Raw genomic sequence first — 26,815 nt, 5'->3', positions numbered from 1 at the left:
CTACAATTAAGCACACAGGGAGAGATTTAACATGTTAGCTTAGTAGTGTTCTTACATCTTACTGTCTGTTGGGAAAATTAGCTACTGATCTTGGGCTTGTGACATACATCTTTTTTTCTTTTAGTCTTAACACGTGTCCTGTTTGCTAAGGCTTGCAACGTGGACATCTTGCTCTGTTTTGAAATAATGTTCTTATTATTATGCTCTTCTGTTCTCATTCAGTGCTTTTGCCAAGGTTTTAATTCTATCTACAGTGATTTCCAATTTTCTTAGAGGTATGACATTAGCACAAAAACAAGCTATATTATAATGGTTCATGATAACAGAATATGATTTTTCCAAGGGAAATGATAGCAAATTGTAGATTTTCTTCTTTATCTCTTGAGTATATAGATGACCTTTTACATTAATGAGGAAGAAGTGTCATGTTGGCATGCAAAGTAATGATGTTCAAAACCATTGCTTTAGCACACACAAAAGAGAAAAACGACAACCTAGAGTAAGCCTTTTCTCTTTTTAAGGTTATTTTTGTGGATAATTGCTAATATATTGTTTCTTATGCTGACAGTGCTTTGTTGAGGGTGTAAGGGGAAAGAACCTTTGGCTATGTGTTTTTTGTTTTGTTTTGTTTTTTGGTCATTTCCTATAAGATATGGAAGATAAACTATAGCATACTGTAGGTTATCCTATCATTTCTGCTTAATTCCAATTGAAAGGAATTTAGGAAAAATTTTGGAATTCTTGAATTGTCTAAAAATTCAATTTTATTACTTTTCAGGAGATAGATAACTTGAACCACTCACAAATCAAACATTTCCAAATAAACATTTTACTTAGGGATCTGCTTCTAGAAGTACAGGTCACCCTGTAATCAGGAGCAGTCATTCGCTACTGATTATGTTCAAGTGTGATTCTTGTGTTCCTTAGATATAGTAGTCTAGTAATGAACTTTAGCTTAATCTTGGTCAATTTGCCAGATTTCAGAGGAGCAGAGCTTTTTTCTTTGTCACACTCAAAGATACCAATAGTTGGGTTAGATACCTGGGGGGTTAGTTTTGGAAAACGGACACCGGTTCTGCAGAGACCAAACCAGCCACTCATGAGATGACATGGGTTATAATACCTTCTCTGTTTTTCATTCTCTGTGAAACCATGACTTTGCAGTAGTTGTTATCTGGAAAGTATTAGTTGAGGAATCGGGGGTTGTTAGTTACAAATGACCGAAATCAACTCTGCCTGATTTAAATAAAAAGGGAATATATTGATAGGATACCGGGCAACTCATCAGATCTCCAGGGTTTCTGAAGAACCTGACTCAGGGCTATCCCCAATATTATGCTCTACAACTGGTCCAGTGAGGACAGGCTGTGGTTGGGAGCAGGCAGAAGCTTGACAGAGCCATTACCACTTTCCTGGCATTGTTGCTACTGTGGTCTGCCCTGCACCAGTGTACCTGTTGGTTTCCACACCCTGGCACTTCTAGCTCCTAACTCACAGCCTTGGTGATGTATCTGGTTGCTGGAGCTGAGGTTTGTGCCTGTATCTTAGCTGCCAGGGAGGCAGCATTTTCAGTTTTTTTAGTGGGAGGTAGCCTCTCGCCTCCCACCAAAACTCATTAGGTAGTGAAATTTCCAAACACAGAATAAGGTTTCAGATGCTGGGCAGCAAAAAATGCTGAGAAACATCCAGTAAAGAACTGGGAGAAGGTCTTAACATCAAGCCATGACATGATTTTCTCTCCTTTGTAGCCCATAGATGAGAGCAGCCAGATGAGTGACCTCCCTGTCAAAGTGACTCACACAGAAACCGGCAAGGTTCTGTTCGGACCAGAAGCACCCAAAGCAAGTCAGCTGGACGCCTGGCTGGAAATGAATCCTGGGTAAGGCATGAAAGCAGCATTCGTGGTGTTCTTTTAGCTTTTTAGATTTTGGTAATCTTGTACAATCTCAAAACTAAAACTACACAGCCTTTGCTGAGATGGTTGAAGGTTGTTATTTGGATTTTTCTTTTACACATGGATTGTGCTATTAAGTCATGTGTGTCTTTATTGTTTGAGAATTTAAAAAACTAAGCCCCCTCCTCTTCCTCACTCTTTTTCCTTAGTTATGAAGTTGCCCCTAGATCCGACAGTGAAGAGAGTGATTCTGATTACGAGGAGGAGGTATGTATGTATCTCTGTTTGGGGTTTATTGGTTTGAAAGTTGTCAGAGGAAGAAACTTCTTCCTGCATGTAAGCCCGGGCCTTGTGTCCTTCTATCGATTCTTCCTCCTGGATTGGCCTTTGGGTGACAGCTGGGGCTAAGGATTTACAAATGCTTTGATGGTGTATGCCTAGAGGTACAGTGATCTCTTGGGAGGCCCCGGCTAATGGGGAAACTTGGCACGTTCTAAATTCACTTGTAACCAAGAAAAGAGAAGCTGGCTTTAACTTGGAATGGTGAAGTGGTCTTTTGGGGGAGAATTGGAGATGGATTACTTTGGGAAAGACCATGCCATATCTCTAAGTGGTTCACACTGAGAATTAGCTGCCAAAAAGTTCTGAAGTCCTTCAGACCTTAGAGTCTATTTGCAATTCTGAGTCTGGAAACTTGGACAAAAAAGGGCAACATGGACTTGGTTTAATGAGTTTATTGATCCTCTTGATTTCTCTCCAAATGTGATTCTTGTTTGAATTCCTTAAATATACTTGTTACCCAAAGAGAAGCGCTCAGTCTCTTGGAAGGAATACTTAGTATAACTAGAACCTAAAATGGGAATCTTGGGTACTTTTAATAGAAATTGAGAAATAATAAAATATTCTTTAAGTCAGCTACAAAATGTTTAATGTAATAATTAAAAATAGAAGTATTAAAAGAAGTTTTGATCTCCTTTATTAGGGCATTGTTAATATATATTAGTTAATATATAATAAGTCATTAGATCTGATATTTTTGAGAGTGCCGTAGTATAGGTGCCAAGGACCAGGTAAAGCATCCTTACCTGTAAAAGCTGACCAGGATCTCAAGACTATGGCTGTTTTCCTTCTATTTGTAGACTTGTGTTTTCCCAAATTAGTCTTCCATGAGCACTTAATGCTTTTGTAAAAAGGAAGAATAATAAAAGTTACGTTATATTCATATATAATATATACGATGCATATATATTCATATATATATTATTCATATACAATGTATGATCATTAAAAAGCAAACACGATTGGGCATGGTGACTCATGCCTGTAATCCCAGCATTTTGGGAAGCTGAGGTGGGAGAATTGCTTGAGTCCAGGAGTTCGAGACCAGCTTGGGCAACATAGTGAAACCCTGTTTCTACAAAAAATACAAAAATCAGCAGGGTGTGGTGATGCATGCCTGCAGTTTCAGCTACTCAGGAGGCTGAGGTAGGAGGATGGCTTGAGCCCTGGGCAGAGGCTGCAGTGAGCTGAGGTCACGCAACTGCACTCCAGCCTGGGTGACAGAGCAAGATCCTGTTTTTTTTTTTTTTAAAAAAAAAGCAAATACTTTTTGGGGGATGCTATTTTTTCCCCCAGCTACTCTATCTCTAAGATATTTAAAGGTGGTTTGTTTACTTGGATGAATGGGCTTATAAATGACCTACTGAAAGAAACTTCTCTTCGAGTTAAGAGAGCCAGAGAGGGCAGAGATAAGATAAAGTAGGCCACCTAGCCAGCAGGTGCCAACCTGAGAGTGACGGGCACAGACAGCCCTTGTCCCTGGGCCCATCGCATGGGTCTGCTGCAGGTGAGCCTGAGTGACATGTGGAGAGTCATGTCCCCTCTCAGCATTTTATTTCCTGGCCTGGAAGATGAAGGAGTTGTGCCAATGCGTTAGCTTACTCCCTGCTTCTAAACTGCTATCGTAAGGTTTGATTTTTCTCCTTGGTAGTATGTCAGTTCATACTTTGTCATTTAAGATTTATGGAAAAGCATGGTTCTCTTTAAACCTGCTTTTCAAGGAAATTCTACTGGATTGTTTGGAAAGATTTAGCCTTCTACACCAGGTTAGTAGTGGACAGAATGGACATTTATTTAGTGATGCTTTCAAATGGGTCAGCTGGATGTAGTACTCAGTTGAGAAGGGAGAGGTATTGAATCCTTTGGCAAGTTATTGAGAGTTTTTAATCTCAGTACTCTGTGATGTGTGATGTGAATCAGCCACAGAAAGCAGTGTGCTTGCAAGAACCAGGTCCTCTACAGTGGACATGTATGGGGGCCATCGAAGTCCCATGGGCATTATCAGAGAGAGTGGATTTTTTTGTTTTGTTTTATGTTTTGTTTTGTTTGGAGACAGAGTTTCACTCTTGTTGCCCAGGCTGGAGTGCAGTGGCGTGATCTTGGCTCACTGCAACCTCTGCCTCCTGGGTTCAAGCGATTCTCCTGCCTCAGCCTCCCGAGTAGCTGGGATTACAGGCATGAGCCACTGCGCCCAGCCATCAGTGAGAGTGTTTGTATGAGAAGGACGATCCTAATATCTCTACAATATGGCTTTAGAGAGAATGCTACTGAGTGAGAGCAGACATGCTCTACAGGACTCTGATAACCAAATAATGATAAATATTTATGTTTCTGGTATGATGTTTACATACTCATTCTTGGGGGCAAGGGTTCTAGGGGATTCTCAGAGAGTTTCCTTCATTCTCTCATTCATGATTTCAACAGCAATGGAATGGGGGTATTGCCTCACTTAAGTAGATGTTAAATTTACTTCCTCCCCGAATTTTATGATCTTACTTCATTTGTGAAGTTGAATACTAGTTCATGTCTTTTCAGAAAATGTCAATCATAGAGATTTCCTTGTTAAAATATAATTTCCTCCCAATCTTTGTTCCTTCTCCAGGATGAGGAAGAAGAGTCCAGTAGGCAGGAAACCGAAGAGAAAATACTCCTGGATCCAAATAGCGAAGAAGTTTCTGAGAAGGATGCTAAGCAGATCATTGAGTGTGTATTGAGTTTTTCCCTTGGAAATGCATTGCCTGAGGATGATGCTTGATGAATTTTCTTTTAGGAAATTTTGTTTAAGGAAGGCAACTAACTTCACGCCTACACTCCGCTTGAAACTGCTCTTAGAGGTCACCACTGAGTTCTGGGTTCCCAGGTCTTGGGGTTTCATGTTGATTCTCCCTCCTTCCCTCCCTTCCTCCCTTCCTTCCTTCCCTTTCTTCCTCACTTCCTTCCTCTTCTCTCTCCTTAATCCCCTCCTCCAGCTCAGGCTCACTCCTGAGCGTCACACCTGTCGTCTGCACTTCAATCCGAGACTGAACTAATGAGACTTACCTGCCTAACTGGCTGCTTCGCTCCCTTTCCTGCCACCCTTAATGACATCAGCACTCTCCCTGAAACCCAAGTGAGAGACACCATTCCTGTCTTCCTCCTGCTGCCATTGCCAAGTTGACCACCAACTCCCACCCAGTCCCTGAACGCTCTCCAACCTTCCGAGTGTCCTGGCTCTATGTCTCATCCATTCCTGTGGGCCCTCTACGTCAAGGGTTTGCACATTTCTTTGCTTGTATAGCTCGACTATTAAAAGAAAACTGTTGTGAAACAATATACAAAAGAGAAAATTTTAAAAGATGAGATATTTTAAATACCAGAAATAGACATCCTCATACTCCTCCCTTTTATTCGCTGGCTGTGTGCCCTACTTCAGGGACCCTTCCTCTTACCAGTCTGCCCTCATCATTCACTGAAGGTGTTAAGAATCCCCCTCAGTGGTTCCTCATTGCCTGTAGAATAACAGACTAGCTCATGAACAAGGCACAGAAGATAGAAGCCTGCCTTTCCTCCTTCCTACCCCTTTAATGTTGGGTTGCCCTCTCCCCCTGCCCTCCCAGCTTTAGCCATTGTTCTGTGAACAGGATTTATCTTTGTATTTAACAGTCTAGGACGGCTTCGTCAGCAAAATGTTCAACTGCAGGTGTAGGTTTCTGGCTCCTATCTGTCTTTTGGGTCAAGGGGACCTGCATTTGAATCCTGGTTTCACTACCTTTTATGGGATTCAAACAAATGAAGTAACCTCTGTAAGCCTCAGGTTCTCCACCTGCATAAAATGGTGATGATCATCATCATGCCTTTTATGCTTGCTGTTTGTGAGGATTACAGATAGTGTATATTAACTGCATGGCAAGTAGTGGTTGATAAATAAAACACATTTATTGCAGCTATTTTAGGTTCTCAAATCATTTTTTGAGTGAAGTAAAACAACACATGCACACACATGTCTGTGTGTGATTCTCCACTTTTTCCTTTCCCAGGACAGCTAAGCAAGACGTGGATGATGAATACAGCATGCAGTACAGTGCCAGGGGCTCCCAGTCCTACTACACCGTGGCTCATGCCATCTCGGAGAGGGTGGAGAAACAGTCCGCCCTCCTCATTAACGGAACCCTAAAGCATTACCAGGTAATTGGCGTGGTTTGTGTTTCCTTGGCAAGTTGTAACCATTTGCCTAATTTTGATTGAAGTATGTCATGCACATGTTAACTAAGGGCTTTTGATGATGAGACATTTTAGGCCACATCACTTATAATACTGAGATTCCTTTCATTGTGCCTATAATTCTTCTTTTAGAGTACTCCATGTTACTATCTTTACTAGGGCATGCCATACCCATTTTCTCTTTTGTGCTTTTGGGATGTATTTAAAGTGATCTCTGCAAAATGGGAAACCCAGCCACATTCTATTAAACTGGAGAACATCCACGCCTCATCTTGAAGCAGATGAAGTATTTCTTTAAAATCTGTAGGTGTGGCTGTGGTTTTATGCCATGGATTCAACCCGCCTAGGAGTAGCTGTCTACTACATTTATGCTTTTTCTTAAGACACAATAGGCCAGGCGAGGTGGCTCATTCCTGTAATCCCCATCACCTTGGGAGGCTGAGGTGGGTGGATCACTTGAGGTCAGGAGTTCGAGACTAGCCTGGCCAACATGGTGAAACCCTGTCTCTACTAAAAATACAAAAATTAGCCGGGTGTGATGGCACACATCTGTAATCCCGGCTACTCCGGAGGCTGAGGCAGGAGAATCGCTTGAGCCTGGGAGGCGGAGGTTGCAGTGAGCCAAGATCATGCCACCGCACTCCAGCCTGAGTGACAAAGTGGAATTCATCTAAAAAAAGAAAAAAAAAAAAAAAGATACAATAAAATTGTGAGCATCTGTGCTTTGATTAAAAATTAGGCCAATGTTTTATTTGACCTGTAATTGAGGCTAATTCCTGTGTTCTACCTTCTACCACTTTGTGATGTTTCCCAAAGTGTGTTCCATGAGACATTTGTTCTATGAATTGCTCCTTAAAAATTAAAAAAAAGAGACCAGGCGTGGTAGCTCACATCTGTAATCCTAGCACTTTGGGAGGCTGAAGCAGGCGGAGTATGAGGTCAGGAGATGGAGACCACCCTGGCTAACACGGTGAAACCCCGTCTCTACTAAAAACAAAAAAAAATTAGCCAGGCGTGGTGGTGGGCGCCTGTAGTCCCAGCTACTCAGCCTCAGCCTCAGGAAGCTGAGGCAGGAGAATGGCATGAGCCTGGGAGCGCAGCTTGCAGTGAGCCAAGATAGCGCCACTGCACTCCAGCCTGGGTGACAGTGAGACTCTGTCTCAAAAAAAAAAAAAAAATTAAAAAAAGAAGTTTATGGCCAAATATTGTAACTAAGATTAACATATAAATTACTATTTCTAAATTGAATACTTGTGAATGAGTCGATAGTCTCATTATTGATAATAGGCATAACCCTGGACTGTCCCTTGACAACAACCAGATATGGTCACTCTGGCAGTGACACCTCCTGTTAATTCACGTGCCCATCAGCACACTTAGGACTCTGTGGAAATCAACGTGTAACCATAATGCACATTAGCATCCTGCAGGAAAATCACTTATTTAACATTGTTTAACTTTGTATTTCCCAAACTTCTTTGACTACCAAGCCCTATTTTTATATCACCAATTAACATCCTGTAAGACTAGCATCTTCTAGAATATACTTTAGGAAGTGTACTTGTTGGTATCAGGTCCTCTCCACTCTTAACACTTGGCACTGTGTCCGCTGCCCTTGCATAGGAGTGCAGAATACAATGACTGCGAGTACAGTACTGCCTTGATTTGGGCTAAAGCACTAGCAGTTTTTACCTACCATTGCTTTTACATCATCAGTGCAGATGTCAACACAGTAAAAATGACAAGTGATGCCTTAGTATTGTCATTCAAATCATTTTGACCTTGTAGATCTCCTGCCAAGGTCTTGGGGGCCCCCTGAGAATCCCTGGAGCACATTCTGAGGACCACTGCTCTGGCCTTAGTAAGGTCGTGTGTTCTCCAAAGACCATGTCATAGTCATGAGATCCAAAGCAGGTTTCATCTTATTTGGCCTACCTGACATAGATGTTAACTCACAGCATGCTCTAATAAAACTTTTGTGTATCTGTATATGGGAGATCCATCTTTTGAATTATTTGTAAATAACTTTTAATGCCACATGGATTTTCTTCTGTCATCCAACACCTTTCTAAGCACTCTTCATCACTCTCTTTTCAAAGCCAGCTTCTACTTCCATATGTGAGTTTTATGCCTCTGTGTTGCTGAGCTGCTATACATTCCCTGAACATGCCTTGCAGTGTCTCTCTGGGTTTATACCTCATAAAGTGCCTTTTTCCTGGAATCTTGACTAGCCATATCTGCCTGATGAGATCTCACAAACCAGTTCAAGTTGTGGCTCAAAGCCTTCCCTGATCATTCTCTCCATAAGTAAGCTTTCTACCTCCTTGCTTCTTGACAGGTTTTTGTGTCATTAATATTTATTTAACCTTGACATGGCTGAGGTCTTCCTGCTACTCCTAGAGAGCCACATAAGCTTGGTTTAACATGTGATCCTCCCCCTGGCCAATTCTGCCAGTTTCCAGCCTGAGAAAACCTAAATTACTTCCCACAATTTTTTGTGAATTTCTGGTCTCCTCTGTTGCTAGTTTCTGCTTCTGTTTTGTATTGAATTAGCGCAAATGCAAAATTCAGCCCTTTATCAATTTTCACTTAAAAAAAAATTCATCCTACAGAGTATCCAAAATGTTTCTGGTATTTAGTTGACTTTTCTAAAGGTCTAGTGGTTTCAGGGACACATTGCAGGCAGACAGCTTCTCCTGTCTACCACTGTTTGTTTTACAATAATTTCCACTGTTTCCCTCTATCTTTTGCCCATTCTCTTGGAGGTTCTTCCTGTTTCTCTACTTACCTCTTGGTGTTGCTGTATTTCTGCAGAAACCTTTAGGATGACTTTGGAATCTTGCATGGTACAAAGTATCTCAGGTGCCTGATGGAAGTATTGCTTCAAACCAATGTAGTGTCTCCCTAAGAAAAATTCTTGTCAATACAGTTTTATATGTATACATATACATTGGCACTGTCAGCCACTTTTTGGTATATGTGTATATGTGCCTCATTCATTGTTTTCTCTTTGATTTGAGCTTCCGAAGGGAGGCATGCATCTTACAGACCTTCGTATCTATCTGCTACAGCTCCTTGCATGGCCCCTTGCACAGAATAGTCATTTAATAAATATTTTAAATAAACTAATTACTTGCTTTGTTCTTACATAAAAAATTAACATTTCCCTAAGCATAACATCATTAGCAAGCTGAATTGACTTTAGCAAATATATATATAATTGATCCTATCATTTAAATCCAGCATCTGTGGTATGATGGTGGAAGGGAATTGTTGATTGGGGGATGGAGGTTTAACAACTTTTTATTTTCACCCAACCTTACTTGTGTACTTAACGTGGGGAATCTCTGGTGCAGTGTTTTTTTACTTCAGAAATACGTCGAGCGTGTTTCCAGTCACCAGCTTCATGTGCAGCCTTTGGGGCGTACTCACATTGCAAAGTTTGCATGTGCTGCCTGGGAGCTTTCTCCCTGCCAGGAAGAGAAATGTCCTCCTGTGGTCCCAGCAGAGTGTTCCTGGCTTCCTGGTCACTCCGCCTTCTCACTGAGGGGACCTCACCCTGGGGGTAGCCTTTTTATTACCAAAAAGGCTGTTTCTAATAATCTGTGATCTGTGTGCCAAATCTACCTTCACATTGGCTTTTTATTCTTGGACTGGTTGGATTAGATTTTGGTTTGGGCTTTTTTCATTTATAGTAATTCTAGAATGTCATATACTGTGAAATACTAAGTATGGATGAGCGGCAAAGCTGCTTTAAAACTCACCAGTATGCTACAGCCCATCATTTCTAAATCTGATTAACACTCAGCACCTGCCAAGCAGCGGGAATGATTACAGGCTCATATTTTACATTCTTTTTGCATTGGTGCTTCCCCCATTTTCCTACTGTGGGAGACCCAACATATAGCACTGAGGAGTTAAGAAGTCACAGCCTCGCTTGAGTTGTATTAGTATTAATTACCTGTGCAGATCTTGGATAATTGAAGCAATTACTCTTCATTTCAGCTCCAGGGCCTGGAATGGATGGTTTCCCTGTATAATAACAATTTGAACGGAATCTTAGCTGATGAAATGGGGCTAGGAAAGACCATACAGACCATTGCACTCATCACTTATCTGATGGAGCACAAAAGACTCAATGGCCCCTATCTCATCATTGTTCCCCTTTCGTAAGTAAAGTCATTTATTCCACAGTCATCGTTCTGTATGTTGATTAGTAGCTTATCCTTGTTTTTTACTTAAGACAGAATTGTAGCATGTAGTCACCTAAATCCAGATTACCAAGAGCATGTAATCTGGATTTAGGTTTTAATTTCCCGCCCCTCCCCATCCTAGCCTGTTTGATTGGCCTTTTAAGCAGGGGACCAAGTGATTTTATCAGCCATTAGCATTACAGGTCTATACAGCCTGAACACTGCATAGTGAGTCTTGCTCACCATTATTCCTTAAGTGGCTCACAAAGGGGAAAGTTTGTGTGGGTGTGTGAGGTTTCTTTGATTTTTTCCTTATTCCATTTCCAAAAGATTATATATTCTTAAATCTTCCTTTTAAAGCGGAATATAAATCAAAAGCACAACTATGAATTTTGCATTAAAATAACCTTAGTATGTGCACTGAGGTTATGTTTCAATGAGTTTGCTGCTTAGTAAGGACAGGCCTTTGCTGTTCACCATTACGTTCCCAGTGCCTCACCCACTGGGTATTTCTTAGAAGGTCCTAAGTGGACACTACTGAGTGAGGGCATAATGATTCACACGCACCCTCCCTGGGAGTTCAGTGTGTCTGCCTGTGGGTGTTAGGTTGCAGCTTTATTCACCGAGCTCTTGTTATAGATCTCAATGCTGATAGGAACTTGGACCTTCAGTAAGAAGAAGGATTCTATTAATATTATTGTGTTTTCTTTGAATTTTTTCTAATGAAGACTATTTGCAGTCCTTTTTGTATGAGTTACCTGTATCTATAATATTTAGGCATCTTTTGCATTTAATCTATATTTTGCATGTTCTGAATCATATATACAGTGACACTTTCAGGACTTTAAAAAAAAGTCATTCAATATTTCTTCCCCTGTTCCCTCTTGACAGATTTATTTTATGTTTTCATGTGGTTTTGTAATTTCTTTTTCCTGACTCAACTTTTTTCTGAACTTATATGACTGTTTATGAAGACTCCTAAAATTATTCTGGCAATTGCTCTTTTTAAATATCATGTTACGGTTTAGTTTTTTGCTCTCTATATATTCTCTGGTTTTTTTCTTACAAGATTTTTTTTATGAACCACAAACTTGTCATGTTTTGTGACAGTTTATTTTGAACTTATCTCTTATTTCCACACCTTTAAAATATGTTGTTGAGATATGTTATATTCTGTAGCCCCTTTCAAGGTGAGGCCTGAAAATGAATAAGAACATCTTTTTAACCATTGATTTTTATACAAATGTCTTTTTTCTGTGTATTTTTTTTTGTTGTTCCATAGGACTCTATCTAACTGGACATATGAATTTGACAAATGGGCTCCTTCTGTGGTGAAAATTTCTTACAAGGTTTGGAATGCTGTATTTATATATAAATGTGGAAAAGCAAAAAATAGACCGTATTTTCTTCATTCCATATGCACATCTGTGAACTGTATTTGGTTGTAAAGTTTTGTCATGTACATCATGTACTAAACCGTGAGAGTTAATCATCCCAAGAAGATTACTGTAATAAACCATAATTACTTTCAGATAGTGAAATCCAGAAGAAAATTGTTAATTATCATATTGCAAGGTTTCTGATGAGAGTAATACAAATGACAAATATCACACATTCTGCGTGCTGCTGACTGGCTCGCTGTGGGCTGCTACTGTGCCGACTGTTCCTGCAAAGTCAGGCAGTTACCCGGGTGCCCGGGCTGCCTGCTGTACTTTCTCAAAAGAACTGGAGCCTTTCAGCAGAGCAGTGGGTTCTCTACTACCACAAAGTCACTGTCATTTCTCTTTGCCCTCCCACTGTCTTTGGTGGGAAAACCTTTCTAAAAAAGATCTGAAAAGGGTCAAGATGTGTAATTTAGCCAAAACTTCCTCGTGTATAATAGATCAGTCTATGAGAATGTGTGTCTGTGCATTCTTCAGTCACATATCTGGGCATCATTAAGCTATGAATAGTGAGAAATAACACACATATATGTCCATAGGATCATGCATATACTTTTTTCTTTCCATTCAGGGTACTCCTGCCATGCGTCGCTCCCTTGTCCCCCAGCTACGGAGTGGCAAATTCAATGTCCTCTTGACTACTTATGAGTATATTATAAAAGACAAGCACATTCTTGCAAAGGTATGTTTCTAAAAAATTATTTTCTCTCTAATTATGGACCATCGCACTGGAATGTGAAGTATTGCCCAAATCAATAGTATAATTAGATCCTTAGATGGCTTGTCCCTTTCTTTATTTTTTAAAAATTTTGTCAGAGTTTGATGTATTTAGGTCATGGATTTGATTTCATGCATGCTATTTGTGTGTGTGTGTGTGTGTGTGTGTGTGTGTGTGTGTGTATGGTTGATCCTGGTGTGGCTCTTGACTGTCCTCTCAGAGTTGATGAGTTTACATCTCTTAAAAAAATTCACCTGGTTGCTTCTGCAACTCTTTTCTCTCCAACAGCTTTGAACATTCTCGGGAGAGAAATAATTGTTTTTGTTGCCCTGCGATATTGTCAGTGTAACTTCATTCCTCTTGTGCCTTTGTTTCTCCAAAGATGAGCCAGACACCTCTGCATATGGTCTCCGCCATATGAACGTTTATCCAAGCATTGGCTTTTGTAGTAGTCTTGTTTCAGGTTTTTCCTGGTGAAATAATAGACTATCATTGTTGGAATTACTCAAGGCTGTTTCTGTGACTATTTATTTGAAACTGAGAAAGAGGTGTTTCTGTGACTTACGTGTCTCCTAATTTGTATGTCCTAAGTTGTTCCTCAGCCACAAAGTAGAAGTTTTTGCCCCCATTTATATCATCTTGTCTTCTAGTACATTCATGTAGAAAGATGGAAGTACTCTCTCTCATGGAACAAATAATGAAAACTCATTTTTTTTCTCTTTAGTAATTTTTTTTTTACCCCATGATGTTTTGAAAGCACTATAATCTGAAACTAAGTTATGTCCAAAATTGAATAGAACCTCTATTTCTGGGGTCTATTCTATCTCTGCATTAAACTCTTGCTCTGGGAACTGAGAGTTCCCTTCATGGCATCATAGGAAATAACAAAAAGGAAATGTGTTCCCAGAGGAGGTTTAATAATTGAGATGGCACTGGCAACAATGTTGTGTTCCACCTCCTCACACTCAGAGATGAATTTGGCAGTGTCAAAAATGATATGTTTTCAATATTACTATGGGAATGTATTTGTACATTTGAGATCCTTTTAAAAAAATTCATATTGTGTCATCTGCATATGTATTTCAAGATTCATTGGAGATGCCTGGTAATGAGATGCATTGCTTTTATTTGTTACTGGAGAAATGGAGCTATAGAAAGGGGTAGTAATTTTGTCCAAGTGGAAGACCTAATTTGTAGTAGACCCAATAGCAAAATCAAAGGCCTCTGATTCTTTATTACTTCATAAGCTAAATTAGGCAAGAAAGTAGATTTAGGATATTTATTTAAATATATTTTTATCTGCTTGCCTCTTTTCATGCTATTGGTAAGTTTGAGGCAGTTGATTGTACAGTTTTAATTATCCTTTAAGCACTTTCCTTAGAGGTGGTGGAGGAAGGAAGAAAAATTGAGGTAGGTTTTTTTGTTTGTTTGTTTGTTTACCTATACTTCCCAGCCTGACTGATAATTTTATTCCTTTTCCCCCGGCATGTCTGATGCTTCTAATGAGGAAGGCAAGGACTGTATAGAATACTTCCCTCATCTCCCTTCTGTCTCTAGGAGCTTTGCAGCAGGATCTGGGGACATCTGAGCACCAGATGTTTTTCTTGGCCATAGCCACTGTTTTGTAGAGAATGGATAGGCTTAGTGGAACATTCCTCATTGTTCTCACTTTAAGAAACTGAACAGTGCTCTTAAGAGGACTGAAGGGCAAGGCATGAGAGAGGAAAGGGACTGTGTAGACAGGATAGAGGACTGGGCCATTTAAGCATTCTGGACGTTTTATGCAATAGTCATGTTGGGGAAGTATGCTGTATTTAATTCTGCAGTTTTGGCATAAATAGAGGAATGATATTTTTGCACTGCCCTCTCTGCCAGTGAGTATATACTTTTATTTTAGATAAAACAGGGGTCCTAGATCTGGCAGGTAAGGAATGTGCGTGTATTGAGGGAGCTTGGTTGTCAGACCTAATTTTTGAAGAGCTGTATGTACAAATTTAATGTGAAATGGTCCAACTTTTAAATGTTAGCAACCAGTCCAAACAAAACAAAACACACTTCCCAGCCAAGCCCTAAAGGTAGTAACCAGCCAGGCTAATAGAAAAGAAGGTATGGAGCCAGGAATATCTCAGCTGTAGAACCTGCTAGGGCCATCTTGGAAAAATCAGTCATTAACCTCTGCTTCAGGTGGGTACCTATATTCTGCGCCTGTCATGAGCCGAAATAGCATGACAATGAAATATGGGATAGCTGTCATGATACAGTATTACTAGAAGGGGCACTGGATGGGGAGATACAGGATCCACATGTAGGAACAACTGTGTCATTCTGGACCCAACTTTCTTTCTTTGTAAAAAGTTGGTTTGGAATTACGAGGTCTGTAAGGAACATTGTTGCTTTAACATTCTATTATTACAGGATGTCTTATGCGGCCTATCAGGCATGAGACATTGTTGAGATTCTCTTGTCTCAAAGGTAATCACAGCATATCATATACCAAGGATGGGTTCTTTGGTTTCCCGCACCACTACTTGCTTGTTGGAAATAGTTGTATTTTCCCTTGCTTACTACATGTCCGTCCTTTCTCTTATGTTATAGATTCGGTGGAAATACATGATAGTGGATGAAGGCCACCGAATGAAGAATCACCACTGCAAGCTGACTCAGGTCTTGAACACTCACTATGTGGCCCCCAGAAGGATCCTCTTGACTGGGACCCCGCTGCAGAATAAGCTCCCTGAACTCTGGGCCCTCCTCAACTTCCTCCTCCCCACAATTTTTAAGAGCTGCAGCACATTTGAACAATGGTTCAATGCTCCATTTGCCATGACTGGTGAAAGGGTACTGGTCTGACTTTTGTTTTTTCTACTGCATGACAATGACATGAAATGAAAGGCCCTAAAGCTGGGAACATTACTGCCACAGAACACCCGCAGGGTGGTTTACAATGTTGTTTATTTTATGAAACCCGTTGGTGGGTGGACATGGTCTCGTGGTGGGGTTATTTTGCCCTCCTAGGAAAATGGATCTAGTGGTATACGGGGCATCTAACCCCTTTGTCTTTTGCCAGCATGTTTACCAGGCTACCAGAAAAGGGTCCCTACTGGTGGAACCAGTGGGCCACAGGGAGGATGAACATGGACATATTTTGCTGAATTAATTTAGCCAGACCAAATTAACAACTAAATACAAGCTTTAAACAAATCTTTCCTTCTTATAAACTTGGAGTTCCCTTTGAAATATTTCCACATGAAGAGTTTGTGTGTAAAACAGAACTAGTTTTCACTAATTTTCTGCACACTTTTTTTTTTTTTTCTCTTTAGGTTTTAATGTGAGTTTCAGTTTTGTGTGTACATAAATTGTCTTCCTGGAGTAGCCATTTATTTTCCAGTTTCTTACTGTTCCTTCCGCTGTCTTCTCTTAAGACCTCATTTATGAAAGGAAGACAATGGGCCGTTGCAAGAAAAGAAATGGGCACATGTCCTTTTCATAGTGGTTCCTCATTCATAGGAATGAAAAGCCACTAAAAATGCTTTAGTAAAATTTCAGTTTGAATTATTTGGCCCTTTGATTTTGAGGCACATGGGCCCCTCCTCAGTGGTTAACTCACTGGCTTGCCCATTTGTAGAAAGTAGTGTCAATCAACTCTGCCCCCTAGAGGTTAATAGGAGAAGGTGAAAGAGAAAGCCGGGGAATTTGTAAGTTTGGCTAAATTTCAACTAGATAGGGCTGAGAAAAGGAAAGGAGTGAAGTTAGAGGGACTTAGAGGTCCACCAGCATAAACTGGATCGACTTTTGTTCCTCTTCTTTATATGTGCAAGCCCCCGTTCCTTTAGTATGTTTCTGTGTCTGAGACAACCAAGACGAAGGGCCTAACTTAAGGCTGCCACTTTAAATAGGGAACATATTAACTATTGCCCCTCTTCTCCCATTCTATCTCAATCTTCAGTCCGTCTTCATTGACAGTCATATTCCATACAGTTTGGGGCTGTTGACACTACTGATAAAAACTGGTGGCTTCTGGACTCTTTTCCATAGAACTCAGCATTAAGACAAAGATCTATTTAGAGGTCATTTTGTTACCGCTTGGTAGGCAGGTGGGAAGATAATTCAGAGGTAGATATGATAAGCTTAAACCTGGCTTTAATGCATGTAAAATGTTAATCATGTATTGAACCATATAAGTGTAACATAAAGCTTTATTGTATGAAACATCCTTTTCTTTAAAACATCAAATTCATATAAGCCTCTCTTACAGGTGGATTTAAATGAAGAAGAAACTATATTGATCATCAGACGTCTACATAAGGTGTTAAGACCATTTTTACTAAGGAGACTGAAGAAAGAAGTTGAATCCCAGCTTCCAGAAAAAGTATGTCGCACAGTCAAAAGTTGTGGGGTTTTTTTTCCTCCAGCAAATATATTTGAAGTACCTGCCTCTGAGATCGTGTTTCTGAAACAGCAGACTCATATTGTAGTTATAAGTATCTTGAAAATATCTTAAAGTGCTTTTTTGTTTCATAGGGCTAGAGAGAGAAGGGAAATTATAGCATTTGCAGCCTGTTTTCCAAAAGCGTTCGAGCGGATTTTATAAAATTATCAAATTCATTGAGTCTCATTTACATTTTAATTTTAGATTTTTTTTTTTTTTAAGTGGCCTCATTGAGTTCATTGTTGCAGGCACTGTAGATTTGTTCTGCTTATAAGTGAATGGAATATTTGACTTTGCGGACTTGTGTCGTCATTGAAGGGGATGGGAAACATTTGCAGGTTTTCTAGAAATGTATTTAGTATTTGATGTTTGTGATGTCACCATTCTGACAGTAAGTGAAAAAACAAGAGTTTCTGCAAATTACAGACACACCATCTAATTATTTGGGGACATTATTTTTGTTCCGTGCCATAAAAATTAAGTTCCTGTGACCATGTTAAGCCAGTATTTTTCAGACTAACTTTTGGAAACTTAGTTTGTGGTGCTTTAGAACAGCTTCTGAGCCCTTCGCTCTATGTTTTGGGGTTGGATTTGAGTATTAGTTTACTATGTTTCTGATCGTATTTTGGAACCATGCATATTTGAATTCTAAGTTTCATTCTCTTAAAGATAGTTTAGCATTGTATACTATTTGTTGCATGAGGTATTTTGATTGGAGTTTTTTCTTTAGAAGAGCCAATTCTGAGATGTTTTATTTTTTGCATGATTGTGGTTTTTCTGGGTAACGACTCTATTTTTGGACAGATCGGTTCCTCCTGTTCATTTTTAAGTGGGAGTTGTCAAGATGGTATACAAAGTTGATCACTTTGTTAAGAGAGAATTTTACTCCCTAATCCTTTATGCATTGATAGTCTGAAAAAAAATTAAAAATGATTTTTATACCATGCATGTCTCAGTGAAAGTCTAAGTATTTAAGTATTTTATTCTGCTGGTGAATGCATCTTGGGTGTAGAATGCTGTTGATACTCCCTTGGACTTCCTGTGGTCTTGGCCTCTGGGTAGCACCCTTTCTGTTCAAGATGGAGTTTAGTTACTGAGTAGATAAATTGGTAAATGGGTATAGTGGCCATGTGGGTGCCTTGAATTACTTCCTAGCATACAGTTACAGTGATTCTGCAAGTGATAGAGATGGAATGTTAATTATTTTAATTTATCACATAATTTCTTTTCTTTTCTTTAGAAGAGGTATAAAATAAAAGGCAATTAACTGAAGCCTTTCATTTATTCATTCCATAAAACTTCTTAATCTTGTTCATTCATTTCTAAGACTGGCTAATACAGATAGATTTTTAAAAATATATTGCAGGTTGAAAGTATGTTATGTTTTAAGAAAATCCACTAGAGAAAAATTGAAATTTTTGCAGCTTAAGAATTATGAGGTGATTAATTATATCACAGAGGAATTCTTTGCTTTACAAAAATATTTATTTTATGGTTCTTTCTATAAGAGAAGTTCCTGAGTATACTTGAAGGATGATAAAATTTTTTAAAACTGTGTTTACCCTCAAATTGTCAAGAGTATGTCTCCTGCGTAAAGTATACATGTACTCTTTAGCACCCAGAGTATTATATTTGAGATACGTAAAATAGTGTGTGGTATTATATATGGCTACCTTTAGAGGTATCTGTATCTTTAAAGGCAGCCATGTTATCTTTTCCTGGAGGAACTTGGTGGAGTAGAAATCATGGGCTCTGCTTGTCAGAGTAGGCATGGGTTTCACCACATTCTCCATCTCTTACTATGTGAACTTGGGCAAGTCATCTAAACTAAACGAGTCTTAGTGTTCTTATCAGTGATCTGGAAGATAAATGACTCTGCTTTATGGAGTTTTGAGGATTAAAGGGATGTAGGGCTCCTAATACCATGCCAGGCACATGGTAGGCACCCAACCAGTGACAGCTGCTTCGGCGTATTCCTTATTTTCTACTCATGTTGCTGTCTCTGTTATTAACAGGACTTCCATTTTCCTATTCTTCAAGCTCTTTCTCACTGTTTTCTTGTCTTTGCTATCCTTCCAGTAGCCCCCCTGCATCTCTCTCCGTAAACTTTTCAAGTGCTTTGTGTTTGTATGTGGTTGTTGTTGATATGGCTGGGCTGATGTTCATTTTCTACTTTTTCAGCCTTGTTAGGTTTTTTTTTTTTTTTTTTAACCTGGGGAAAGTTGGAAATCTCATTGCCATCTTAGGGGGTAAAGAAGTTTCTTTTACCACCACTGCTTACAGCCACAAACAACATGTATGTCTTACTTAGCCTGAATAAAGAATCCAGAAAGGAACTATGGCAGATGGAGGAAAAGGCTAAATACTTTCACAGGAGTAATTCTCAAATGTGTTTATGAAAAAAGAACCATATAGTAAAGAGGCTTTTACTTTGATTTTTTAATTTATGTGTAGTAAAATTTGCTTCTTTTGGTGTATAGTTTTATGAGTTTTGACAAATGAAGAGTTGTGTTAACCATGCCCACAACAAAAATTCAAAATAATGTAATCATCCACCCCTTCAAAAAAAATTCCCTGGTATTCCCCAGTGCTACTTCTTTTCAGTCAAACCCTCCCTCGGCTCTTAGCCTCATGCAGCCACTAATCTGTTCTCCATCCCTGTCTATAGCTTTGTCTTTTCCAAAATGTCATATGAGTAGAATTAGACAATATATAACCTTTTGCATCTGTTTCTTTTTTTATTTGGCAAAATGTGTTTCAGATTCATCCATGTTGTTGCATGTATCAATAGTTGGTTCGTTTTTATTGTTGAATAATATTCCATTATATGGATGCAGTGCAGTTTGTTTGACATTTGGGTCATTTCTAGTTTTTGACAATTATGAATAGAGCTGCCATATACCTTCATGTGCAGGTTGTTGTGTGAACATAGGTTTTCATTTCACTTGGGTAAACGCCTTAGGTATATGACTGCTTGATCGAATGGTCAGTGTATACACAGATTTATAAGAAACTTCTGCATTGTTTCTTAGACTGTGTGAACCACTGGGTAGTCCCACCAGAAATATATGACCATTCTGCTTCCTCCACATTCTCATTAGTGCTTGGTATTGTCAGTTTTTCAAGATTTCTAGCCATTCAATAGGTACATAGTGTCATCTTGTAACTTTAATTCGCATTCTCTAATGTCTAATATTGTTGAGCATCTTTTCATGTGCTTTCTCAGGTGAAACTAAAGCAGGTATATAAAGGCCACAATTTTGTAAATGCAGGTCAACCACATAGGAAAATTAGCTTTAATATTAGTCTAATGAAACACTTAATGAGCAAGGGAATATACCCACCCCCAAACCACCAACACCGCCCAGCCGTTGGCATAAAATCCATTTCTTATGCGCGGGAAAGAATGCCAAATAGAAAGGGGATTATATAAGAACAACTTAAGCTAAATAAAAATTGATTTTTCTATTTAGCTTCCATTTAAGGTTATCTGTGCTGACTCTTTTGTTAATTCATATTATCAAGAACCAACTATACTTGCAATTGGCTGGGTATTTCTTTATGTCTAAAAATGCTAAAATATGTATTTAATGTCTGAGGTTAACTAGAGGTTGACCTACCTGAAGTCAGTCCTGATTCTGATATAGTTTGTGTAAAACACCAACAAAGCTTTGCTTACATTGGCAATTTGTGTATTCATTATATCAAATTTTGGAATGCTTAGCATAAATAATCATTACTTTGTTCCTCTCTCATGCCATAGAGTTTAGAACTTGAGACTTTCATAAATTGAATCATATTGTTTAAAAATCTCAGTTCACAAAGCAGTGATATATCACATGTAGTTTAGGTTTATTATTCCAATAATACATCCTTTAGGGAGGGGAATTATAAATGAAAAATAGTATTCAGGCAGAAGCTATGAACAAAGTTCAAATACTTCTACAGGGGTATATAAGAAGAAATGCTGGGCCAATATAGTGACCTGACTTGCCTACTTTTAGGGACCAGTTAGGCCATTTACTAACATAAGAATGCTTAGGAGATAAGTACCAAATACATGAGGTCAGCACCTCAGTTTTACGTATGATTTAAACGAAAATAGCTCCAGTGGCTCTCACAAGTCTTAACTTACTGGGAGAATCACCCCCGTGAAGAAGTCACAAGTTTCATTTGCTATAGCACCAGTATATTTTGAGGAGCTTTCACATGCATGCTCTAAACAGATGCCATCACATTTTTTTGGGGGGCGAACTCAGACTCAACTGAGTTGGAGTTGGCACGATTATTATAAAAACTTCTTGCGTCACTGTGATTCAGTGTGGTGGCTTTAGAATTGTTCAGCCCATCCCTTTTCTTGATACATACCTGTTGATTGCCTGCTCTGTACATTGTGCCGCACTCAGGCCAGGTAGGAGGCATAATACACCAGAAATGGGAGGCATGATGTGAGAAGTCAACAGACTTGGCTGTGGAGGTGAGGGCTACTCACACTGAATAATGGCGTGGCAATGCAAAGCAACATCATCCCACCAATCAGAATGAATGACTCAGGAATTCAGGTGGTTTAGGACAGGGGTACGCAGTATGTACACATGGGTGTATGTGTTGGGGAATGCTTATTAGTAATCCACTGGGTGGAGAAAGATGTTAGAACAATCATATATATTGATCTTTCTCTTAAAAAAATCTTTACTAATATTTAACATGCAAATTGACACTGGTACCTTTGTGGTACGTGTGTATGTGTGTCTGAAAGCCAGTCATGTGCTGGGAGTACACTGTGTAGGTTATCCCAGGGGAAGCGTGAGAGTGGGTCTCCCCCACCGGGAGCATCTGATAGTCCATTCATCTTTGTTGCCTGGTTCATTTACTTTCTGCCAATGGTAAGGCATTATGGGTCTCCCTGCGCCCAGATAAGGAGATTTAGTATGATCTGATTTTAACTAAACTACCACCACTGGTCCCCAGAAGGGTTTAAAAGGATTCTGCAAAGGAGTGCAGGTTGAAATCACATAAGCATAGATGAACAACGGGAAAAAGGCCATCCTCTCTCTTCTCCCATTCCTAGTGTTAGTGTTCAACAGCCGCATCATGGTACTTGGGCTGGAGTTGACGAAAAATGTTAGATATCATCAAACTGGCAGCTTTAAATAGGGATATAAATCAACTTCCTTTAACATTGACCCATACCCTGAAAGTAACTCATGTCTTGAGACATTAATATTAGTGCATGCATATAGTAATTCATAAATAAATATGTAGATGTGTATTGGGAAAATGAGCTTTAGCATGTCTTCTTGTTTTTCTTCTCCATTGTCAAAAAAGCTTACTGACAAACTTCTTTGAGAGAAATGAAAGAGAAATTGGCTTTGGCTCATAGTGTGATTGGGAAAGATCTTAAAAAGGGTCCTCAGGGTAGAGTAGAGTTAGAAAGGAGCCTTTAGACTAAGTAAGGACATCCCAGGCCTGGGAAAAAGTACAAAAACAAACCAAGTGGCATGGAGTTGTTTGAGAAGGCTCTGGGAGCAAACATAAAATACAGTTGTGAAGCTTATGTGATTTTGATCATGTGTATTAAATCCCCTAATTGTGTGAGGAAAGAGACTCTGCCTTCCAAGAGCAGCCATCAGGTCCTGGAGAGCAGCTTGCCTCTCTGCGGACTTGATCTCTTTGAGGATGCTTGCATCCCTGTCTCCATGGCATCACCATGCGTGCCTCCTGCTTTCCAAACTCCTTCACCTCCAGCCCTTAGCAGTGGCTGACTGATAGGAAGGTGCTTGAGTGTTCTTTCCTGAATTCTGGATCTGCCTTCCCCAAATGCATAAGCATCAGCCATGCCTTCTACATTCAGGAAGGTTTGATCAAGCCAGGAGGGAGGTGCAGGTGAAGGTGAACCTCAGGCAGAGCTAGGAAGCCTGAAAATCTCCTTCGTCATCCTAACATGGAGCTTAAAAGAGTGGATTCTATTTCAAATCCTAACTGTGCCATTGAATAGCTATATCTTTGGGCCTGTAGCTAAACGTCTGTGGTGCTCAGATTCCTAATCTATAAAATGAGAAGGCTAAATGTAGCTATCTCAGTAGAGCTCTTTTGTGTGTTAAATGAGGGAAGGCACAGAAAGCGCTTTGCACTTTGCACAGGGCCTTTTCTATGGAAAGAGCCCAGTAATATTAGTCCTTGATGTCATTTTACCATTATACTTGTTAAAGTCTAACGTCGTTCAACATTTTTCTTTACCATTATCAAATGTCATTGTGAGTTAACAGCTCTTGAAAAAGTAGAAGGCTGGGGTGATCACTTCACAATGTATGTGTATATCAAAATATCACAGACATACCTTAAATATATGTAATTTGTGTTTCTATATATTATACCTTTTTAAAATATTATACCTTGATACAATTATACCTCAGTAAAGCTGAAAAAAATTAGAATTTTTTTTATTATACTTTAAGTTCTAGGGTACATGTGCACAGTGTGCAGGTTTGTTACTTATGTATACATGTGCCATGTTGGTGTGCTGCACCCAGTAACTCGTCATTTACATTAGGTATATGTCCTAATGCTATCCCTCCCCCCCCCACCCCATGACAGGCCCTGGTGTGTGATGTTCCCCACCATGTGTCCAAGTGTTCTCCTTGTTCAATTCCCACCTGTGAGTGAGAACGTGTGGTGTTTGGTTTTCTGTCCTTGCGACAGTTTGTTCAAAATGATGGTTTCCAGCTTCATCCATGTCCCTACAAAGGACATGAACTCATCCTTTTTTATGGCTGCATAGTATTCCACAGTGTATATGTGCCACATTTTCTTAATCCAGTCTATCATTGATGGACATTTGGGTTGGTTCCAAGTCTTTGCTATTGTGAATAGTGCCGCAATAAACATATGTGTGCATGTGTCTTTATAGCAGCATGATTTCTAATCCTTTGGGTATATACCCAGTAATGGGATGGCTGGGTCAAATGGTATTTCTAGTTCTAGATCCTTGAGGAATTACCACACTGTCTTCCACAATGGTTGAACTAGTTTACAGTCCCACCAACAGTGTAAAAGTGTTCCTGTTTCTCCACATCCTCTCCAGCACCTGTTGTTTCCTGACTTTTTAATGATCGCCATTCTAACTGGTGTGAGATGGTATCTCATTGTGGTTTTGATTTGCATTTCTCTGATGGCCAGTGATGATGAGCATTTTTTCATGTGTCTGTTGGCTGCATAAATATCTTCTTTTGAGAAGTGTCTGTTCATATCCTTCACCCACTTTTTGATGGTGTTGTTTGATTTTTTCTTGTAAATTTGTTTAAGTTATTTGTAGATTCTGGATATTAGCCCTTTGTCAGATGAGTAGATTGCAAAAATTTTCTCCCATCCTGTAGGTTGCCTGTTCACTCTGATGGTAGTTTCTTTTGCTGTGCAGAAGCTCTTTAGTTTGATTAGGTCCCATTTGTCAATTTTGGCTTTTGTTGGCATTGCTTTTGGTGTTTTAGACATGAAGTCCTTGCCCGCACCTATGTCCTGAATGAGTGTCACTCTGTCACTCCAGTGCAGTGGCACGATCTTGGCTCATTGCAACCTCTGCCTCTTGGGTTCCAGCGATTCTTCTGCCTCAGCCTCCTGAATAGCTGGGATTATAGGCGCACACCACCACGCCTGGCTAATTTTTGTATTTTTAGTAGAGATGGGGTTTCATCATGTTGGTCAGGCTGGTCTGGAACTCCTGACCTCGTGATCTGCCCACCTTGGCCTCCCAAAGTGCTGGGACTGCAGGCATGAGTCACCACACCTGGCCAAATTATAGAAATTTTTTATATTAAAAAAAAAAGACAAGTACTTTAAACATATAACATGATCAGTTTTCTAAAACACAAAGCCTGTGTTAAATGCATACTTATTTATTAATCTTGGAGATTTTTCTTTCACCTGGCCAAGAAGGTCATTAAAAACTGAAGCATGTTTTTGGAGGGTTACTTACACTTCTCCACTTTTCTGTAAAAGAGCGAGCTTTTCGCTAATCTCCTTTGATACATCAAAATGTGTGGCCAAAAACTATTAATTGTGGTTCCATTTGGTCTGACAGGTTCCTTCTAAAGCAACAATTGAATGAATATTCAAGTTCTTTGTGACCTGTTCTCCCTGGCCTTCAGAGCTGCAAATAATGTGATCATTTTAAATCAGTTTATTAAACATTAGCTTGCTGATTTACTTTTAATCACAGTCTGCATATTTCTAGGCATTAATCTGATGTTTATTATGAAAATTGCACATTTGTATTCTTGGGATTCTTTTTTAAATAAAGAAAAACAATGCTAGGAAATAAGGCAGATTTTATGTATTAGGAGTATGATAAAGTATGCAGGTGTGTGATAAACCATGAGCATGTGAATTCCCCTTAACTTTGTAAAATTGGATTTTGATGGTATTTCAACTGGAAGCGCAGGAGGCCTTGTCCTCCTTTTGATGGCCATAAAGTAGTGTCCAATTGTGGATTAATTTCTCTCTTCCACCTGTTCTCACTAGGTTGCATCCTGCCATTTCTCAAGAGTAGAAGTTAATGGTAGTCACCCTAGGGATGTTATAAATCTCACTTTTAGACTAGTATTAGAGATACCACATGTGACCCTTTAAAAATGTTTCACGAAGAAAATCACAGGATATTTGTCAGTCACTGCTTTTCCTAAAACCGTTCTGTTCATAGGAAAGGAAGTATAATTGGGAAGTGAAGGAAATACTAAAAATACCCCATATTGAACATTTTTGAATTTGAACAGTTTGTAAGCCATTCTCTCTCTCAAATTTAGAACCAAGTCCAGAAATTTCAGAAAACATGACCCCAGCATCAATTACATATAACCTTTGGAAGCCCCCACCATCATAATGGTACCTTTAACAATGATGACTCTGGTCCCTTCTAACACCCCCATCTCACCCCGCACTCCATGAATCCAAGAAAGAGAGAGACACCTTTGTGCTTCCAGGAGTGACACTGATTCAGCAGTCTTCTTAGAACAGGCGCCTTCTCCTTCCTGCTCTTGCCTACTTACTGTTCTCTTTTCCGCAGGTGGAATATGTGATCAAGTGTGACATGTCAGCTCTGCAGAAGATTCTGTATCGCCATATGCAGGCTAAGGGGATCCTTCTCACAGATGGTTCTGAGAAAGATAAGAAGGTATGTTGCGGAAGATGATGCAACTCAAGGTGCTGTGATATGTCTTCTCATGGCTGTGACACTGAATATTCACAGGAAGCATCCCTGCTAATGCTGATTTGTTAAAGTAAATCACTGGACCTCCTTTGAGCTATTATAGCTGCCAAAGATAATCTCTTCACCTCTTAGCTGCATTGGGGCAGGAAGAAAGAAGGAATATGTTCACATTACCAAAATAGTTAGCTCTGCTTATGTCAATTTTGCAGCAAATATATTCTGCCTAAATGTGGGGTGGCATTTCAGAAGGTTTTAAAATCCAGTTTCACTCCCTGGGCATCTGTTCTGTGCTTCTGCGTTCTGGAGTCCTATGGAATAGACAGTCATGTCACAAAGCCATTGACTACACATAATTCTTCAAGGTTCACTTTTTTGGTAGGATAAGTTAATCACAAGAA

At 39.5% G+C, this 26,815-nt stretch overlaps 1 protein-coding gene across 4 annotated transcripts in view; it reads left to right on the top strand.

The window, feature by feature from the left end:
* SMARCA2 (SWI/SNF related, matrix associated, actin dependent regulator of chromatin, subfamily a, member 2) overlaps nt 1–26,815 on the top strand; it is a 180,889-nt gene that overhangs the window by 57,305 nt on the left and 96,769 nt on the right. For 3 of the 4 annotated variants that reach the window (XM_025359051.1, XM_025359049.1, XM_025359050.1), the window contains exons 11-20: nt 1,749–1,879; nt 2,104–2,161; nt 4,836–4,936; nt 6,250–6,397; nt 10,439–10,602; nt 11,909–11,975; nt 12,640–12,750; nt 15,382–15,624; nt 17,042–17,155; nt 26,274–26,381. In XM_025359051.1, the coding sequence (XP_025214836.1) occupies nt 1,749–1,879; nt 2,104–2,161; nt 4,836–4,936; nt 6,250–6,397; nt 10,439–10,602; nt 11,909–11,975; nt 12,640–12,750; nt 15,382–15,624; nt 17,042–17,155; nt 26,274–26,381 (1,245 nt within the window). The remainder of the gene's footprint in view (nt 1–1,748; nt 1,880–2,103; nt 2,162–4,835; nt 4,937–6,249; nt 6,398–10,438; nt 10,603–11,908; nt 11,976–12,639; nt 12,751–15,381; nt 15,625–17,041; nt 17,156–26,273; nt 26,382–26,815) is intronic. The other variant, XM_025359053.1, reaches the window with a different exon arrangement.

The sequence above is a fragment of the Theropithecus gelada genome, chromosome 15 (assembly GCF_003255815.1).
Source record: "Theropithecus gelada isolate Dixy chromosome 15, Tgel_1.0, whole genome shotgun sequence".
Taxonomy (NCBI): domain Eukaryota; kingdom Metazoa; phylum Chordata; class Mammalia; order Primates; family Cercopithecidae; genus Theropithecus; species Theropithecus gelada.
The sequence above is the reverse complement of the archived record's forward strand: the minus strand, read 5'-3'. Positions and strand labels throughout refer to the sequence as shown.